The 21,291-nt window shown below is 37.7% G+C and overlaps 1 protein-coding gene across 1 annotated transcript in view; it reads left to right on the forward strand.

The window, feature by feature from the left end:
- Window positions 1-21,291, forward strand: part of NSD2 (nuclear receptor binding SET domain protein 2) — a 76,067-nt gene that overhangs the window by 13,897 nt on the left and 40,879 nt on the right. Inside the window, exons 2-3 of the mRNA XM_050896650.1 lie at window positions 699-1,324; window positions 16,944-17,109. Of these exons, the coding sequence (XP_050752607.1) occupies window positions 728-1,324; window positions 16,944-17,109 (763 nt within the window). The 5' untranslated portion in view covers window positions 699-727. The remainder of the gene's footprint in view (window positions 1-698; window positions 1,325-16,943; window positions 17,110-21,291) is intronic.

Consider the following 21,291-nt stretch of genomic DNA (forward strand, 5'->3'; position numbering starts at 1 on the left):
TTGCTTTGACCATTTAAATTTTGCACAGTGTGGCCACTGGCCTGAAGGATCAGCTGTTTCCCAGTGGGCTGGCATTCATGATATAAAATGCTCACCTTTTATTCGTTCTCATACGCAGAACGCTTTGGGATAGATCTGAAGACTGAGCTATGTTGTTTCCTCAGAAGGTGTACTTTGATGGAAGATTGAGGGCCTGTTTGTAGATTGAGGAAGAGAAGCTTGTGATGCTGCTGTCCATGGTGTAGGTGCTACAGTAACACAGCCTGTGGGGTTTTTATGCTGGCAAGACCTCTTAGGAATAAACTCATCTGTTTTAACATTGTTATTAATGATATTATCTTAGATCTAACTCTTACTTGTTTTAAACAGTGCAATACCTTTGAGTAATTAGTGTGGGCAAGACTTACGCTGTAGATTGTTAACAGATTGTTAAAATGAAAGCTGTGATTTTGCTCTCTGCTTTTGTTTTAATAAAATTGATGATTTGTCAGTTTAATTTTATTGGACTTTTTCATAATGCATATTAACAGATATTGAAGTATTTTGGTTATGAAGATTGTAAGCAACACTTTTTAGTAAAACTTGAATGAAGTACATTGAGTGTTATATTAGTGGGGACATATCTATCTGAATACTTGGTAGCCTTTGACATTTCTGTATTATTAAAAAATATTCTCTGTCTTTTTGTCTTAATATAGCAGTGTAAGACTGGAAACATCTGGGCTGAATGGACTTTAGCATCAAAAGAAGTTCTCAACTGTTAACTCGAAAAATTAACTACATCAAAATGAAGCAGGTACCAGAGATCCTTGGAAATACCAATGGGAAAACTCAGAATTGTGAAGTGAATCGTGAGTGTTCTGTTTACTTGGGCAAAGCACAACTTTCTGCCACTCTACAAGAAGGTGTCATGCAAAAATATAATGGCCATGAGGCTCTTCCATTTATTCCAGCTGATAAATTGAAAGATCTAACCTCTCGTGTGTTTAATGGCGAGTCTGGGGCCCAAGATGCCAAGCTGCGCTTTGAACCCCAGGAAATAAAGGGAGTTGGAACACCACCCAACACTACTCCGATCAAGAATGGCTCTCCAGAAATTAAGTTGAAAATCACTAAAACCTACATGAATGGAAAGCCTCTTTTTGAATCTTCCATTTGTGGAGACAATGGTGCAGATGTGTCTCAGTCAGAGGAAAATGAACAAAAGCCAGCAAACAAGGAGAGGAGAAACAGAAAAAGAAGCATAAAATATGACTCCTTACTTGAGCAGGGTCTTGTTGAAGCAGCGTTAGTATCAAAGACTTCAAGCCCCACTGAAAAGAAGGTAGTACTTTTTTTTACATTCTTTCTTCTGTTAGGTTTGTTAATCATACTGAGATTTCATTTGTTCATATGCTAATCTTCATTTCAGGTATTTCAATAGATGCTTCCCACAAACAGATCACTTTCTATGATTCTCTTTGTCTCAACGAAGGGCAGATGCACTCTAGTTCTGGTCCGTGTTTCTTGCCTAGGTTAGGAGTACCCCATAAATTCTGTTTCCATATAAGTCTTCAGAGCAAATCGGGGCATGTGGTCGCATGGGATGCATGAAACAGAAACTTCATCCAGACATGCAGCCAAGACCTCGCCAGGATGTGCACCTGGGCAAGGGAGCTGGAGAGGCCTCTAAATTTAGAGATGGCCTTTAACTGTTGGAGCATGAGGTATTCTGGCTTCCTAATAACCAAATGTCTCAGAAAAAAGTAACTATTTCTGTATTCCTGGTTCTGAATTAAAGAAAAATGTACTCAGCTGTCAGTTGGCTGATAAGCTAGGCTCTTGACCCTCAGATTTTGGCAGTTGGAATGTAGTCCCGATTTGTCATCTGAAAAGAGCTGGGTTTGCTTGCTGTAACCTAGTGAGTTGTATTCATTGAAAAGGTCTAGATACTTGTATTAAATGTCATTAACTTTTGTGATCAAGTTCATCTGTTTTTTTCTTTTAAACATGGGCAGCAATGGAAATTTCACTCTTTTTAATTTGCTTTACCAAGTTGTAAATAATAATGCTGCTGGGAGCCCTTTTCCTCCTTTTTAGTTTTTGTTGCTAGACTCCATTTAAAGGAATGTGGTTTGCAATCATTTTATCTCGGAGGAAGAAAGCTGCATGGCAGGGATACTTCTATGTATATTAAGTTTCTCAATGAGTAATTCAGAATAGTGTTGTATAACAATGGTAAACGTTAATGAATGCTTTGGCTAGTGAACAGGTCCTGTTTTTACACACCTTAAATGCAAAATGTATGTTATAGTTTTCTGTCAACAGCAGGTTTACTAGTTAATGTTGATTCTTACTTTCTCCCAAGGTCACATGTGCAGAGAAGAACGACACACATAGCTGCTGTATTACTGATTTTATTTACCCTTATTTTCGTTAAAACTACTTAATGAATGAGTTTACAGAACTGTCTAAACATTCTTCTAAGTATCAGAAATATTTATCATTTATTTATGGTTTGAATATATTATTCGTCCTAGAATAATCAATACTGATGCTTTCGGGAATTTTATTAAAGAGTTTGTTTAATTTTATTAAGGAGAATGTTTTAACACTAATTGGTTCAGGCTTTTCCGAATCACTACCCAGAGGTAAAAAGTATGGGCACAGTCAATAGTTGGAGGAATTCTTTGTCCTGTTCATTGTTAATGAGGATAAATTGGACTAAAAGGTGGTATATTTATTAGCATCAACAACTCTAGCATATTTGTGTGGCTTTTTTTTTTTTTTTTTTTTTTTTTAGACAGAGGAGGCAATATTTAATATGCCCATCTACAGTTTATTCTGAGGCCTTTCACATCGGTTGCCGATTACGGGTGGCCTTTAATTTTTCCTGGTGAGTGGTTCATTTAAGATTAAAAGAAAGGTTAGTCTGGCTTCTCTGAGTTGTCTTTGGCCAGAAATGGTCAGGAGAAAACCATGTCAACACTGTTTCCCAGAGTGCTTGAGACTTGATGGCTGGAGAGTGATAGGGTTATTTGCTCCTGTGCCAAACCAGTGAGCTACCAAACCACCAAATCAGGACAACCACCTCCTTGATCTCAGACTCTGCAATATTATAACCCTATTCTTTTCAGAGCACTTGAAACAGAGGGTCATGCTTCTGGCTTTTTTTTTTCTTTAAAGCACAGAGGGCAAAAGGAAAAGCATTTGAAGGTCACAAGATGATCTTTTATGATACAGCTCCTTGATTGTAAAAAGTCTGGGGCTTTTCTTTCTCTCACAGGGAGGGTTTGCAACTGTGCAGGTTTAAAATAAAGGAAGAAAAACTTAATACTAGGGAACATGCTGAAGGAGATTTTTCAAATGTTTGTCTACATGTAGACTAGTGATATACACACATTCTCTGTGATCATAACTGTACTATCTTAATATCAGTGTTCTTTGGTTTCAGGCCCCTGCTCTAGCTGTTATTTCGTCACCCACATCCAAAGCCTTAATGTTAGTGCATCATACTGTGGTTTTATATAGCTGATTGTGGCTACAAAGTGGAAGTTACAGAAATATCCCTGGAGTAAAAGCTGATTAATTTTGCACTTAGATATCTGTTTATTGTAGGTTACAAGTTAATGGAGAACCTGTTTGTCTGGTTTTATTTCTGGGCTAGTTTCTCTCTCAATTTCTTGTTGTCCAAGCTCTTATTCTTTTGATTTAGCAAAAATCGCCATGGTTCAAATACTGCCTTTTGTGTAAGGTAATTATATCTCTGTTTGATGGACATAGCAGATTACTATCTTGCTGAGGTGAGAGGCGTATCGTTTAACAAATGTTCCAGTGCTCTGTTGTTGGATTTTCTTGTTGTTTGGGCATTTTTTGTTAACATAAAGGAAGGCTGTTTAAAACTTTATCTGCAAGTCAGTTTTCAATTGGGAATAAATATGATCTGCCCAGCTCTGACGTCAGGTAGATTTCTGTTGATAACCACCACCTTTTCCAGGGCTCCAAGAAACAGTTGTACTGCTTTCCCTTTCCAAGGTAAAGGAGAGGAACTGGGACAAGCCATGGCTCTTTCCTTCCTCCCCTCCTGCCTTTCACCCTTCTTCCCCCCACCCCCGGTATCTCTCCACCTGAGGAGTTTACTTTAAAATTCAGGCCTCTTCTGATAAGGCCTGGTTTAGCAACTTTTATGCCAAGGCGCCACACTGGTAGTGGTCTGACACCACCTGCAAATGTTCTGTGTTATTGGTGGTAGGTATCACACGTTAGATGTTCGAATCAACGCCAAACCCATGGACTCCGATAGTTGCCCACTTGATAGTGCTGCTCATGAGAGTGGCAGTATGCTTCAGTAGTAGATTTTTTGGGTGGCTGCTTTTTGAGTCACTGTTTTTGTCAGTTCTTGCAACGCTACCGGTTGAGAATGAGGACGTTCCTAGATTTTTCTCACTCAGTGCTTTTGTTAGAAGCGAAACAATCCTGTTTGGAGGACAATGGCAGAGGTTTACTTCATATACTAATAGGAAGTAATCCAAGTCCGTTCCTAGAGCAATCCAGAGTTTCTGTACGGGAAATACAGTGAGTACATGTATCTGCAGCTCTCATGCTGGTGGTCCCAAAGTAGGTCTGTGCTCTCCAACCCTAAGAACAGGTCAGTATGTGATACTGGCACATTTGAGCTTGTTCTGCGTAAGCCGGTTTGGGCCTACAAGTGGCAGTTTGCCCTTTTGGCATGGCTTCCTGGCATGACTCCCTAGCAGGGGTGCAGTAGCTCAGAAACGCAGCAATGCTGTGTCCAGAACAAGCCTGGAAGTCCACACATTGCTATACTTGCTAGTTTAGGGATTCCAGCTGTGTAAGGTGTACATGATCCAAAAGCTGTACCTTCCATATAGCTTCCTATCCAGTTTTCTTGTAGCCTTCTTTTAGTGTTGTACCAGAAACTTGGCAGTTTGCTACTCTTTCTACTCAGTACAGTCTATAATGGCTTTGCAGCAGCTACCTGGGGGGCAATTGCAAGTTACTGGAGAAGTTCCACTAGTCCTTGTCATGCGTTTATGTTGCCATTTCATCTTCCCAGAGAAAAACTGTTCCGACCAACTTCATTATATCTGATATCTACGTAATGTTATAGGGCCTTTCGCAGTGAATGGCAAAGATCTAGAAACCCAGTAAGGGTAGAACGGAAGCAGTCTGAGGATTATCTGCTGCTCTTTATGCTTCTGTGCTAACTAAACACAGGAAGATGGGGACCACTGAAGGTGGTGATGTTGCTCTGATGCTTGCATCTAATCAGTAGAGATAAACAGAAACCAGCAAGTTCCTTCTGTAAGATTGGAGAGCTGTGCTCATCAAATGTTTGATTATCCTGTTGTAGCTGTTATAGTAAGATCCTAAAGTGACTTATTTTGTTTTAATTTCAAAAAAAGTAAAAAGAAAAAATAAAGTAAAAAAAATGTGTCTTTTTCAGAAGGAGGACTTGCTTGATTGTTTTTCATCATCAGTTACTAGGAATTCCTGATCCAGTACGATTACTGAACTTGTCATAAAATGTGCAGCTAAACTACCACAGGAGTCAGTATCTGTAGTTGTAGGGTAAAATGAACCCAATTACTTTTCCTTTTTTTAATAGGCTGTTCTTGAGGTATCAGATCCTGTCTTCAGGCGCGTGATAACACAGGCTGTCTGGCTGATGTCATCAGAATCCCAAAGGAGTAGGAGTAACCCTAAAAATCTCTTCTGGGTGATCCCTTCAGGAACAAGAAAAATAACTTCTTATCCTTTTTGGAAGGGTTCCTGAGCTACTGTTAGTAAAGGATTATGTTTAGCTATGCCTTGAAAACTTGTTTGTGCTAAGCAGCTCACAATGTGCAGCAGCAATTGTTACTTTGGAACTTTAAATTGTTTGTTCTTAGTGCCTCATTGGAAAAGTATCTTAAAGAACTACTTGTAAGTTAAGAAGCACCAAAAAGCATACAGCGTCAAGAGTATACTGGTTTGGGGGGAGATTAGAAGCTATGACTATTCTCAGAGTAGCTACAAAATTAATTACAGAAAGCTTAAATATTTGTTCAAGGCTCTCCATACCAGACTTCCTATTCTTGTATGTAAAAGTGGCTGAATTAAGTACACTCTCTGCGTAAAACTGCTATCTCAATATGTAATATGTAAACACAATTTTTTTTTTCTCTCTTCATAAACACATTGGCGGAAGAATCCAAATCAAATATGAAATAATATCTTGAAGTGATGACAAAAATGCTATGTAAGAATAGCACTACCAAATTGCATCAAGGAGCCGTTTAATTCAGCACCTCAGCTTGGGGGTGAGGTTCCGTGGAGGATACACAATGGAGAGTATAGACATGGCAAACCATGGAGTGATGCTCTCTTGCAATACATTCTGCCTCCAGCAGTTTGTGACGCAGAGGTTTCTAGAGCTGGTGACTTTGTATTTAATAGCTGTAGATGGCCGAAGTCATGGAAGAAGACCTCAGTTTCTTTTTGAGCCAGTGTGAACTTTTTACACCCATGACATTAAGTAATAGAGCAATAGAGCAGCTCTTTTTCCTTTTCAGTTTGCCAACTACTTGTTTCACTTGATTCTCTCATAATACTAGAAGTAGGAATCATGGACAAACATCTATTCCTGATAGTTTTATAGATTTCTCACAAACCTGCCCAATTTTTAATTTCAGCTTGAAGAGTCCTAGCGCGTTGTTCCACATACAGGAGCCATTCCAGGATGTTACTTCTTGTTATCATCCTTTTTCTGAACTGTGATGCACTTTGGGCTCTGCTGTCTCTTTTTTTGAGAATGAGGGACCAGAACAGTACAGGACATTCAAGATACAGATGTCTTGTGGATGCATACAGTGGCATGTTAATGATTTTCTATATTGTTCTCAATTTCATTATAAATAATACTTAGCATTTGATTGATTCTTGGCTGCTTCTGAACACTGAGCCAGTTTTCTGTGGAAAAGAGCTGACCAGATGTAATCTAACTCAAATTCGAAGAATGTCAGCACCTGTTGCATTGTTTCATACTCATCTTTGGTTTGTGCATTCCAGGACTTCTTAAATTTTATTTTTGTCTTTTGGGCACTATGGTGGACATGACAGATCAAATAAAGTGGTGAGCAGGCCATCTTCTGGAAGAACTAACTTCCCTTTATGTCTCAACAGTTGAGAGGTTAATGAAACTTTTTTGGTTTAATTGTTTTTTAAGTTGACCAGACTTATTCTCAGTTATTGCACTGGTAGTGTCATGATTTAAATGAATACTGTCATCTCAGCATCTCCTCTTCACATTGTATTGACCATTACCGGTTGGTGTGGCAAGGAATTTGCTTGCTTTCACTGCTTTTCTGTCCAAGATATGGTGAAGCCTTTCTGTTGCTCTGCTCAGTGTTCTGCTTAACCAAAATAGTGCATTTCTAAATTTCTTATTTAGCGGAGAGTTAGATCTGCAGTTCAGGGTTATGTTACTTGGATGGATTTACAGGCAGATTTTTGGGAAACTTTAGTGATCTGTACCAGATGTCATTTCTGGCCCTTAAAGCCCCCTTTTGTCGAGAAAGAAAGATGCTTTGTAGTAACCGTTAGGCAAAGTAGCGAAAGCATAATATTTTGATCTGTCTTGGAACAGTGATATCAGCCTCCTTTACAAGTTTCCTTGTTCTGAAGTGGATTTCATGTAGGGCACATGAACTTTAGAACCTCCAAAAGAGGTCTTTGTTCACAGACACTAATTTTATGTTTGTCTATTACCATGTTTCGTTATCCTCCTATTACAAATAAATAGGTTCAACCGGGCTAATATTTATATTTCCACTTTTTGTGAATACCCGAAGTACCTACAGGAGTTGTTCTCTAGTGCATCATAAAATAGGCAGTAGCTAAAAGTGTAAGTTGTCAATAATAAGGAATTAATTCCCTTCTCAGAAAGACAGTTCATAAAAATGCTTTACTTTGGAAGCCCAGTTCAAGAGGGAAAACTGGATCTTGCACAGACCATTGTTAAACAAGCCCTGCTGCACTTGTATGAAGAAGGGAAGAGAATCTATGGCCTTATAGCAGCAACTAATGCTAGAAAAGCTTGGTTTTGTTAATTTGTTGTTGTTTTGTTTGTTTTGGCAAACAAATGTCAAGTGTATGTTGAGGATGCTTGTGATGAAGTAAAATAATTTGGGATCTTAGTTCTTGTGGAATAATAGCACTTTGATCATGTGCTTCATGATGTTTTACTGAAACAACTGCCCTATTTTAATATTTATAAGGGGTTGGGGCATTTCTGCTTTGGGTTTCCCAGGTTTTCTGTACATCTTTATTGCTGAAAATAAAGAATGTTTCCGGGCTATGCTTCAGCATTGCCAAATCAAGGTCATGTCTGTCTGTTTAGGTTTTTGGGGTTTTTTTCCCCCACTTGCACCTAGACTGATTAATCACTGATACTGTTTCTTGCATTTCGTCTCTAGAAGAGGAGGACCTACTAGGTATATGTAACACCACAACCTGGATGGAAACCTCTTGTGCCTGCTTTTAGGTATGGGGATTCATTTTAAAGGTCTAATCTCAAAGGCAAAGTAGTACTTGGACTATGTCAAATTATTAGTTAACCAACAGAGCCCCTTTATGCCAAATCAGCATTTGTTCTATTTAAGCCTAGACAGCTTCTTTCGGAAGTGTTCTTGTTGCAAAAAAGTGTAGAGGTAAGTATCTGCCTTCACGAGAAAACAACATTCTGTAAATCTCATTGCCTCTTGGCAGTATTATCTGGGCTTGGGTTTTTCTGTTTTCTACCAAGAATATTAGGATTCAGAACATCTACCTGTGCTACCTTGGATGTTTGTGAGCTACCAAGAGGAGAATATCTGTTAAGGAAGTGTTTTGGGAAAACTTTCCTACTGAACTCTATAAGGCTGTAGGAGAGTGCTAAGGGTAAGGCCCTAATAAAGATTCTGATCTTGACAGTATGTGAAACCATTGTACATGCAGATAACAAAATACATATGGATATGGCATTCTGAAAATCTGTAGGTATGCTGAGATGATTTAGCTTTCATTCTGTTATCCTATGTGAAATTCATATGGAAATTATTCAGAAATAACTGTTTCCCGTGCCAGACTCTCTCATGGCTCTACAGTTATGCTTTTCCAGACTTCTGTAGCATCTCGTATCCACACTGTCTTACATAGCAAGATACCACATCAAAAGTTTAAACTTCTGAGGGTGGATGAAGGTTAGAGAAGTTGGATGTAGGCAGAAATCTTTTTCTAATACTCGGTGTAAAAGAAGGTTTCATTCATTCTGTTCAAGCCTTATCTAATTTAAATATCTATTTCTGAAACATGGAACCTTTCAATAATAAGCCAGTAACTTACAATTTAAGAGGTCATCTAAATGTAAATGCAGAAATTCAGTAAAACAGCTGAAAGAAGCTGCTCTCCACATTTTTAAGAAAGATTGAGGGTTGGGAAGTGTTCCAGAACTTGCATCGTACTGGATCTATCTGTGAATGATTGAATCTGTTTCTCTTCAACTCTTCACTCTGAAAAAAGCGTTGTATCCTAGTTACTAAAATACTGTGTTAAGTTTATTTGTAAAATACTTGCTCATACAGTGTTTGTGTAAAGGAAGATTGCTAATTTGGATAGACAGATTTGTTTTTAAATGTAAAAGCATCTCAAAAAAAATTCTCATCTGCTGGAGACTTGCTAATGAGGGAACCAAAGCCAGAAAAAAGAATTGAAATGTAACCAGGAGTTTAGTGATTGATTTGAAATACAAATTTGAGCTTTTATCATGTTTTTAAAATCCATAATCTACATTATGAATCTCTGTCTAAACTTAAATGGATTTTTATTATCTTCTGCTTGCTTTCCCCCTCTTGGAGGGGAGGGTCCTGCGTGGCAATACTCAACATGCTGTCCACGAACTGCATTAGATGAGTTTGTGGAAAGAAATGGAGGAAACAAGCCTGTTGTCACAAAACTTATATTTGGTTTCAAAGAGCCTCAGCCAGCACAGAAAAGTCTTCAGGGGATCTGCAAGTAGAGCAGTGATTTTCTTCAGCCTTTTTTGTCCTCTTGTTTTAAAGATTTACCATCTAAGCACATTGAAGGAAAAAAAAAAATCCTGGTTGTGGCAGGAAGATTCAAACTTAGTGTCTTCTGCAAATGTAGTTCTTCACACTGCCAGATTTGACCCCCTTTTAGTAATAGAAGAATAGAAGTGAGTGGTTAGTAATAGACGAAAAGAAAAGATAACTTGAAGAAATAAATTTAATGTAATTGCTCTCGAAATTGAATTTGGAAGGTTTTAGTTAAATCTCTGGTTTGGTATAAAACAATTAGAAATCTGAAAAACTAACAAACCAAACCCCAGTGTAGTTTGTTCATTTTTTTGTTTTGATCTGGACTTTTCACGTCCTCTTCCCCCTCAGTCTTTGCCTCACTGCACCATATAATGCATGTTTTACGAGCGTGTTGCAGATTTAATTGTGCAGAGGTTGGGGCAATGGCCTTCTGAGGGCTGCAGTCTTTGGATGCTCTACTGAAGTGTCCCTTTCTGTTTTACTGAAGACGGAACACGCAACTTTGCCAACTCATTGCTTCTTTCTTCATGTTTCCTCATCCTTCTCTATTTTGTAGTAATAATTCAGCGTTTTCTTTTAATCTTCTTGCGAGGGTCTGGTTTACTCTTCTGCCTGAAACATTCTCTCTGTAGGCAGTGGTTTGCTGAATATGTAATTACACAGCATTCTTCAATTAGATAATAAACAGAATATAAGAAGACGAAGTGGAAAAACTTATCTTTATTCTTAATATATTCAGTTACTTGTGGTTTACTATCTAAATATACTCCCCCACATCCCAGAAGGTGGGAGCTATTTGGATAAACATAGGGCCTCTAAGGAGTTGTCCTGGGATAAACAGATTTACTATAATGTGTGAATTATAATCTCAAAAAAAAAAAAAAAAGAACAAAGCATTAAGACAGTTAGGTTTGTGAGGATACTGTATTTTTATAGACAGAATCATTTAGAATGAGCACTGGCCATTTCTTAGCAGACTTAAGTTGCCACCCTTTTCATTTGAAGCAATAGTGTATATTGAGGGTTTTGCATAGATTTTAATCAGCTGTAGCTGTAATTTTTGATTTTGAAGTGATTTGACTTCATGAGATTTTTGTCCTCAATCACAGAGTGAGAATAAGCCATTTCTCTGTCCTGAATGACAGGACATCACTCATTAGGAAAGTCGCTGCATTCCTCCATTCCTTTGCCTGAAGACTGAATGGTGATTTGTCTTTTGTCAAATGAAATTCCTGAATTTTTTCAGGAAGCAGGAGCTTTCCTAAGAACATAATTGTGATGGTGGTTTTTCAAGGAAGCAACGTTTGGAATCGTCGTCCTATTATGTAGTTTGTTTGCTTGTTTATAGTGTCCTTAATCATTGGTGAATTCAAGTGACAGAACAACAGTACAAAAATAATCTTTTTTTGTTCTGTTGCTCCCTTTTTCTCCAGACAAACCTACTGCCTCTCCTGAACCTCTGAAAGGAATGAAGTTTGTTCTACAACCACTTCCTTAGTTCACTATCTTTCCTGATAGAGAGGCAAGAGAAGACAAAACATTTTTACTTTTATTTTTATTACACAAGTCCGTGATAGAAAATAGGAGTATTAGTGGATGAAACACAGCACAAGTAGGTAGCAGGACCAGAAAAATATGTGGGTTTGGTCAGCAAGCAATGTTATCTTTTCCACAGTAAAGAAACACGTTTGACTGTCTTAAGTTTGTGTGTTCTAACTTTGATTCAAAGTACATTTTAATTGCATATATTCTGTTTAGGGACCTTGATTATTTTGTTTTGGTTTCTTTGTAATGCTAGTAGATTGTTTTTTATTCTGGAGTGCAAGCGGACCTCCAGCAGTCTGTGTTTGTAGCATGGCCTTCTATTAGAGTGCAGTCCAGTGGAAGTTCTTTGATGCAGGATGGAACTGAATTGAAAATGAAAACAGAAGGGGAGATATCAGATATCTGCAAGTTGTTCAATATGTACTTCCCTGTTACGTTACACGGAGGAGAGCATTTACTGTCTTCACTTGTCTTGGTTGTTCTCTCTCTTTTTTTTTTTTCTTTTTTTTTTTTTTGTCCAATACTAAATTCCGGTGGTGTATTCTTCACCAAATCTCAACATTGTTCTTTGCCTACTCCCTTTTTGACAATTTACAGTTAGATTAAGGTTTTTTTAATGATTTCTATAGCTTTCCAAGTTTATATAGTGAAATAGTAGCTTTTTGATGCTTAAGGTAATTTGCAATAATTTTGAGGGGCTATAATTCCTTGCACATGTATGCACACGTGCATATATACACAAAATAGATAATGATAATATTAGTATCTCTACCACTGATCGCTTTAAAAGGGATAAAGTTATCTCAGTCTGACACCACCTAGTAAGCCTTCTAGGTGTTTGTTTGTGTTTTTTTTAAATTGCCTTTGTCCCTTATTTACTAAACACTCATCATGGTGTTTTCATAACAGATTCTACAAACAAAACTAAAGCTCTCAGTACAGTAAAGGTGTTGCCCTTAAATGCATTTTTTTTGGTCGTTTTAAGATACTTTTAAGCTTTGAAATTACCCATCACTCATGGTATGTTCTTGTTTCATCGTATTCATTAGTCAGACCAGAACTAAATGGAAACTGATTGGATTCTTTTGATCAGATGTAGGCAATGTAATAAATAAATGCCAATGTTTTCTATGGCCATGCCACTTCTTTGGGCTGGTAGAATGCTGACAGCAGTGTCATAAATTCTTGTCAATCTGCCTGTCAGTCATCGCTTATGAAAGTGCTGAGAGAAATGACAAACAAATCTGTGAAATGTTAAGGGAAGAGGAAAGGCGTGTTAAATTTTCTTTTCTTTTTTGGTCCTCAGCCTATTGCAGCTGCTGGTCCAGATGAGTTTTTAAGGATGCTGGTACTCTTCAAGGCATTATTTCTCACAGGAAAACTCAGTTGCAATAAGGGAATTACTCCGTTCCACACTCCACGCCCCCCTGGACAAAATAAACTTAAAATCTGTCTAGCTGCCTTTCAGAGCAAGTCTTTCATTAGGATACTAATCCAGAAAGTCAGGAATTTCGATGTCTTCCATACTGAGTAGTGCAGAGCCTGTCAAATGGCCTGTGTATTCAGGGTTAGGACTGGTCTGTGTGGGAGTCATCACCTGCTCACCCAGGCTTTGATTGCCCATTTATGTAACTTCTCTGCAGTCTAGTGTTTGAAAGAGGAAAAAAACCCTGGAATTCCTTCCCAAAGCAGAAGAGAAATACGATCACAAGCTGTTTCCTTCTTCTGTTTAGGATAACTGGTTTAAAGTTTGGGGCTAAGGTGACTGAGGTGCTGCAGAGCTTGCCTATAATTAAGGAAGGAGAAGGAGGGAAAATTCTGCGACTAAATGTGTATGTGTTTACTTCTGTCAAAACAGCAGTAAAAGGTAAGAGGATGGGGCATACACAGAGCAGTCCAGACTTATTTAGCAGTGACGGCAAGCAAAGACTCTTCTACGCTCCTCTGCAGCACAGAAAGCCCAACAGGCTTTACTTTGTTGACATTTATGGGTGGGAGATCTAATTAGAAATGAGAACAATTTCAAGAAATAGAAAGTCATCAAAAAGATGCAAAGAGCCAAAAATTGGGGGGAAGATGTTTTAAAATAGTTTGATTTTTGTGTGACCTTCCCTTGCTTTACAGTTGTGCCCTAAACCAGGAGTCTCCCATCTTACTTTGCTTGCTTAAGTATCATCACAAAAAGAATTGATCAGCTGTTGCAGGAGGAGGTATTCCCTGTCTTCTGGTGCATTCACACAGACCACCAAAAGTGTGCTTCCAGTCCTGCCTCTCCATCTTCCATGGGTGCACAGTCAGATGCCCTGTTCTGTCTGACTACATATTGTTAGGAATCAAAATTTGCCTAAACAAAAATTCCTGTTTTCTTCTGGAGGAAAAAAACCTGCAAGCCAAATTACTTTTTTCTATACCACTTTGTAACTTGAATGGTGATTTCCTGTTCTTAAAAATTGCAGCAAGTACAAGTGTCTCATAAAGAAGCTCCAGCTCTCAGTGTATGAGAAGATAGATGCCATCAGGGGACTGGGTGGCAAATTTGTTTAGAAATGCTCTTGTCCTCCCATCCCATCCCATCAATAATTAAAAAACCCCAACCTGGATACTGGAGTAAAATCTATGCATATGACTGCCTTCCAGTATTTAGCATTTTCTGATGTTTTTAAACAATTTAAATACTTAAGCATTTAATGCTATGCTGGCAGTTTGCAAAAATGTTTTTGAGAGGAAGTATTGAAGAGACTGTTGATGGCCTACAGCTGCTTGTCTCAGAAGTACATGCCAGGAATTTCACCTCACTGTTTACTGTTGAGATACCTATTAAATAGATCAGAGTAATTCCCAGAATGAGAAAATCAAACTAAATCAGAATGATGTGGGAAAGTGAGATGGAAGTGAGTGAGTTCATGGTGATATTTTCTATAGGTTTTTAAATAACCTCATATGAGAGCTCTTAAAAAAATTATGTATATAGAATTCTGTGCTGTATTTTGCTATTCTTTTAAAGTATGCACATTTTATCAATAAACGAAAACATAGATACAGCAAGTGTTGTATAGATAAACCTTGCAGATTTTATCAGAGCCTGTCATTTTCAAGTTTTTTTATTATGGTCCAGTACAGTAAAAGAATTCTGGGCATTTTTAAAATTTGTGAAGTGCTTGTAGATATATTGAAATGCGATATTCACCCCTGTACTGCCACCCCTTTTAGATTATGCTGCAATAAGAAGCACTGCTAGAGCTTTTTCATTATTCCAGCCAGCTCGCTCTCAGACTGTAGTTGTAAATCTTTGCAGCTTAGTTGCACATTCTGAAAAATACAGGGACTCATAAATTAAGAATGAGATTCAGAATCCTGAGTAACTTTTACATTTCTGAAAAGTTAACTCATTTAAAAATATTTTTATCCCACCTATTTAGTTTAAATGCTGAAGTCAGTTTGTGTGTGTTAGGATTAATGTTTTTCCGGATCTGTTCTTGGCATATGTATTTCTTTAATTTTTAGCTTTTAAGCGTAACTTCTCATGTCATGTTTAACTGCTAGAAGGAGCATTTGATTTTTCACATCTGCTTGGAATCTTTTAGGTCTATTGAGAGTGCTGGACTTGAGGCAAGTTCAGCAGGAGGGGTTTTCTGACAGTCTTACAGAATCCTTAGAGAGCCAAAAACCTTGAGACATGGGAACATGGCTCTAGCTGGAGGCACATGAACTAAGTCTGAATTCATCAGAAAAGCTGAATCACTGGATGAGTAACTGTCCCTAAGAATCAGATGACATAGCATCATGTGTGTTTACCAGGCATAGCTTTAAAAGCTTTGAGGAAAGGAGTTTCTGAGTACGCTAAGCTTTAGGTTTTTTGATTGGATGTACCTCTGTGTTTCAGTTGCAGAAAAATCTCTATGCTGTTGCAGCATGTCAAAGTTTTTTGTTGTTTGTGTTTGGAAAATAATGTGTTATTAGTTATGGTAGTATTCTCTGGATTTAAAAATCTGTACGAGGTAACCTGATCTACTCTGATTCAACGTAATGCTCCAAATACTTGTTTCCGCATTCTAGATTGCCGGTTTCTTAACAGTGTTCTTTCTGTCCTCTTGCCACTTTTAATTAATTAAAACAGAATTTTGCTCCAGCTCTAACATTAAATCCACTGAAAGCCTGAAGTTCCGGTCCTCCTTCTGTATGTTGAGCTGGTACTACACAAGATGAATGATAGAAGATGTTGCACATAAATTTAGTACTAGAAAAATGAAAAAGCAAATTAAAAATACATGATTTTTTTTTTTACAGATACCTGTAATGAGACATGTTCTGTGCTCTCCTACATCCAGAGTTAGTGCTTACCTAGATAAAAGCGTTCATTATTTATATCAAATAGAACAGATGAAGCCAAAAAGACAAAATGTAACTAACTTTGTGAAATGGTTTTAGTTGGTGAATAAATGTCTGTGTTGCTGAACTTCATTATGGTGCAGTAAAAATGTGTGTCTATCATAGGGGAACGCAAAACTCCCTTGTAGTTAAATGTATCCCTTGAAGTGGAATTAGTTCTGTAATTGTTTTCCAATAGCTAAAATAGCTTTAGAGCACCAGCTGAGCTCTCAGAAACTTTTACTGCTAGAACTGGAACAGAAAAAAATCTTGCACAAGGGTGTGGGGGAGTGTTCATGTCACAAATTCTCAGTATGTAAAAAGACAGCTGAAAGATGCAGAGTTCGGGGGTTTTTAACGGGTTATTTATGTAGTTTCTATTCAGACATAAAGACAGTATTTCAGTCTGTTCTAGTTTGGGATTTTTTTTATTTTTATTTTTTAAATCTACGAACACATTTGTGTCTATAGCGCTTAACTTGATTAATAATATTCAATACAGAGGGAGGTTGGCTCTTCCACATCTACATCCAGTGCTCAGTTAATGTGTTTGAAATTACAGTAAGCCTTCCTGATGGTCTCTCAGCAGTTATTCGAAAAGATAAAGGCAAACCACAGCTTACTTGCCAATATTTCTAACTAAAAACAAAAACATAAATGGAACTTGGAATTTTTTTGCTGTAAGAGAACAAAAATTATGACTTAAAGTTTTTATTACACATGAAATGTAATTATTGTTTGTTAGCAAACAAGATAGCTCTTTATTCTGGTGAACTATTTCTTACTTCCCTCCTTCCATTAACACTCTGTGTTTTTACATATAATGAGAATGTTTAAACAGAATATGAACTGTAGTTTGTTGTTTATTTTTGTGTGCTATTTAGTAATTCTAGTGCATATCTGAAGAAATATGGTGATAGGTTGTTTTTTTTTTTTCTTTTTCTATCTTTTAAGGCTCCTGCTAAGAGAGATCCAACTCAAAGTACTATCAAAGAAGATAAAGTCCATCTGTTGAAGTATAATATAGGAGATCTAGTGTGGTCAAAAGTGTCTGGTTTTCCATGGTGGCCATGTATGGTTTCTGCTGATCCTGTTCTCCATTCCTACACTAAACTAAAAGGTATGTCAGTGATGCTACAAACATCCAGATTTCTTAAGGTATACGAACCATTATTTTGGGAAAATTCTGTTCTTCATTTTATCTATTCAGTCATATGAGTAACTGAATCAGCTTCTTGTTGTCAAGAGGAATGTTGAAGTCATGTAAACACTGTTCTTGAGCATATAGCAGACAGAGCTTTTTTTCCACTGTGTCTTTTTAACTCTGAACATTCTCCGAAAGATATCAAAATAGTGATCTATGAAACTGTGTGGAGTCTTATTAAAAAAATTATCTGATGGTACTTTCCATTGTTTTTACAGAGATGCTTGGAGAAGTGATATGGGCTAAAAATTCTATTGAAAGCTAATGGGAATTAAATAATACTAATGATTATGCTTTACTAAAAGCAATCTGTAATTCAGGCAGCTAAATTTTCTGTGATTCTTATAATCAATACTGTTACCTACAGACAGCATTAGTTGATTCTAAATGCAGGGACTACCAAGTGTTAATGAAATTTTTAAGTAGGAATCTGTACGATTTCTTAATCTCATTTGCACCTTTGTTCTCTGTTCTGATACCTGAAACTTTTAAGGCTTATCTGTGCTGGTTGTAGAATCATAAAGTAATATAGGTTGGAAAGGACCTCTACAAGTCATATGGTCTCCAAGTTAGAGCAGGTTGCTCAGGGCCTTGTCCAGTCAAATATTTAATGTCTTCAAGGATGGAGACTTTACAGCCTTTCTGGGCAACTTGTTCCGGTGACTGGCAGCCATTATGGCAAGAAGACTTTTCCCTTTAACTAGTTGAAATTTCCTTTGTTTCAACCTGTGTCCATTGCCTTTTGTATTAGCACTGTGTGAATCTGATTGATTAGGCACGATTTGCCCTTGGTGAGTTTGTGCTGGCTATTCCCAGACACCTTCTTGTCTTTCCTGTGCTTGGACATGTCTTTTAGGAGAATTTGCCCCATAGTCTTGTAGGCGTTGAGAGTAAGCTAGTCAGCCTAGCTTGTAGTTCCCCAGATTGTTCTTGTTTTTTCTTGAAGATAGGTGCGATGTTTGCCTTTTTCCAGTCATTGGGTATCTCCCCTGATGGTTGTGACCTTTCAAAAATTGTAGAGATCACCCTTGCAATCACATTGGCTAACACCTTCAGCTCCTTCTGAGGCATCCCATCTGGTACCATAATCTCATAGATGTCCAATTTGTTTAAGTGCTCCCTGACTTTTTCTTAGTATGCTGTGGGTAGTGCCTCAGTCTTGCAGCCTTTATCACTAGACTAAGCGGCCTGAAGGCTTGGGGGCAGATGTTACAGTTTAAAAACCAACCAGACAAACAAAACCCTGAGACGGAGAAGGCATAGATTACCCCAACCTGTGTCCTTTGTCACTCAAGTCTCCTGCTCCAGTGAGCATTCCTTAGCCTTCCTTTTGCTACTGTTTTATTTACAGAAAATCTTATTGCTGCACATTGCATCCCTCACTAGTTTTAACTCCAGCTGAGCACTGTAAACTATTTTTTACTATGTTTATGCCAAACTGTACTGAAAGTTTAGAAAACCTGAAAACAGAATCCAGAAAACATGCAGATTAAGGAGAAAAGCAAGAAGTTAATAGGAATATCAAACCAAAGTAGGAGCACATAACTTTGTTTTGATATTTATGCTTATAAATACTTTCATGTATTTTATTAGATCAAGCGAAAGTGTTGGCTTCTGTTATTACAAACAGAGTAGGGCATTTACTTGTCACTAGAGATATTACTAACTTTGAACTATGTATTTCCAAGTCTGGGAAAGGAGTGTTTTTGTGGTTTTATTTTTGTGTAGTTTTCAAGGGTTGCATTGAGAACTTGGAAAATGGACTAGAATATACATCTAAAATTTGGACTGGAATTACAGATTTCCAATGTGGAGGGACTGTAAACATGTAGGATTGGAAATCAGAATAATCTTGACACTTTGGAGGTGTGGTTTGAAAAAAAATGTGGTTCAGTAGGAGTAAGTGTTGGATTTTTACAGTGGTAGGTGATCAAGCTGGGAAATGAGTGGAAAGCTGCATTTTCACAGAAAGAAATCTGAGAGTCATAATAACCCATTGTAGTTTTCTCTGCAGAAAGACCAAAGTCACACTAACATGAATTAATAGTGCTGCTTATAAAAAGCATGAAGTAGATCCTTTGCTTTTCCAGTGGTAGCATGGCCTCACCAGGAGTACTTTGTTCATTTCATCCTGTTTGGGCCATCTCATTTAAAGAAACGTGGACCAAACAGAGAAGGTTCTGAGGACAGCATGAACAGAAATCTAGGAGTCTACCTGCACATGCAGACTGAAGGAACTGGAACTGTTTAATTTGACAAGGAGGAGCTAAAGGAGAACCCAGTAACTGGCCTTAAATAACTTAAGTTACATGCAAAGAAGAAAAGGCATAAACTCTTCTTGTTCGGGGAAGAAGAGAGCTTAGTAGCAATGAATATTTAGACTACATATTAAGAACTTGGAAGGGATAAAGGTAATGAAGCATTGGGGTGGATTGCCTGGAGAAATGATGTGATCTCATTCATAGGAAGTTTTTAAGAACAAATTGAATGAGGATCTCTAGGATTATAGCTAGACTCAGTGTTGGTAGTAAACTAAATGGCTTCTTGAGAACCCTTTCAAGCATTCATACAATTGCTAGAATGGTTATTACAGGCTCCTCAGACAAATTTTTCTTGTAGCAGTTTTTCAGAGTTTTGATCAGGCAGTCCCTGTGATTTTAGTCTTTGGATTATTAGGTCTATTATGACATAAAGAGCTGGATTTTGAGAAAAATAAAGCTGTTTATTTGTTCCTAACTGAATTAGTCTGCTCCTTGAAAGGAGCAAGGTTTATGTTTCATTATCAAGAATCTCTCTGGTAGCTTTTTATAAGAAACTATAGAAATAGATCTAGCAAAAACCAATATCATATGTCTGAATGCAACTTGTGGAGTACTAACAGAAAGAAGGGCCCACATACTTTGAGATGTTAACTTCCATCTCTTTGAAGTAATATGGATGATGGTCGTTTCTGATATTTGCTCTGGCATTGGCTTGGGGCCTGCCTTTTCCTTCAGGAGGTTTGACTAGGTCTGGGCGGCCATCAGATGATGTGATAAATGCACACTGATGTGCATATTTCCTTCAGTACGTATTCCCAGTCTTGTATTATCTTCCACCTGCCTTTTACTATTGAGGCACTATCAAAAGTCTCCTGTTCCAAACAGAAGAGTTCTTTTATCTGGGAGTTGTAGAAATACTCAGCTAGGTCTCTGTATTTCTCATTTCTAGGATTAGGATCAACAGTGTTTATAAAAAAATCTGAATTTCTGGATGCTAATACTTGATTTCATCATTCCAGCTGGTTAGGCTTGAGAAAAGTTTGTAACTTTCGACTTGCGGGATGTATAATGTCAGAAGGGCCATACTGAGTCAGACTAAAGCTCCATCTCATTCAATACCCTGTCTCTGGCTGTGGTCAACTACAGATGCTAGGATACAGAAAAAGACAAGTAATAGTGGTGGGTCCCCAGAACACTCTCCTAAACCTTCAATAACTGGTGGTTCCAGGATTCTGTGAGCCAAAAATTATGTCTTTGTGTATAACAACCCTTAATGAATTCCATTATTTTATCCAGGAGCATTGATATGAATTCAGCCCACAGAAGATATCTGAAGATTCACAAATAGGTTCAATGATTCTAGTGGTAGGCACTGTTATGTAGACTCCTTAATTAGGCATTACAACTGTCCAGCATTATATTGTAAAAGGAATAGAGTGTCTATGTCTGCTTGGAACTGGGCTGTTGGCTGCTCAGAGGCAGATCTTTACAGGTGGTTGTAAATAGTCTGTGCCATCTCTCTGTCTGCAGCTAGGACATCCTGGTAAAATACAAATTATCCTTTATTTCATCATAGACAGATTAAGTCATCGGAGCTCAGTAGTCCCTAGTTAAGCAACATTTTCTTGATGAGGACAAAATAATTACTGTGCGAGAGAATTGCTCCTGACTGTGCATTACTGGAACAGGTATTGGACTACTGGATTGGATGTGTGATGCATACAGTCCCAAGACCTTTCGCTATGCCATTCTTCTAGATTCTCATAGCTGATCTCAAATGAGTCATTATTGTTCTTGTAGCTCTCATGTATGTTTTTTGTATACATGTGTATGTAAT

The sequence above is a fragment of the Gymnogyps californianus genome, chromosome 4 (assembly GCF_018139145.2).
Source record: "Gymnogyps californianus isolate 813 chromosome 4, ASM1813914v2, whole genome shotgun sequence".
NCBI lineage: Eukaryota > Metazoa > Chordata > Aves > Accipitriformes > Cathartidae > Gymnogyps > Gymnogyps californianus.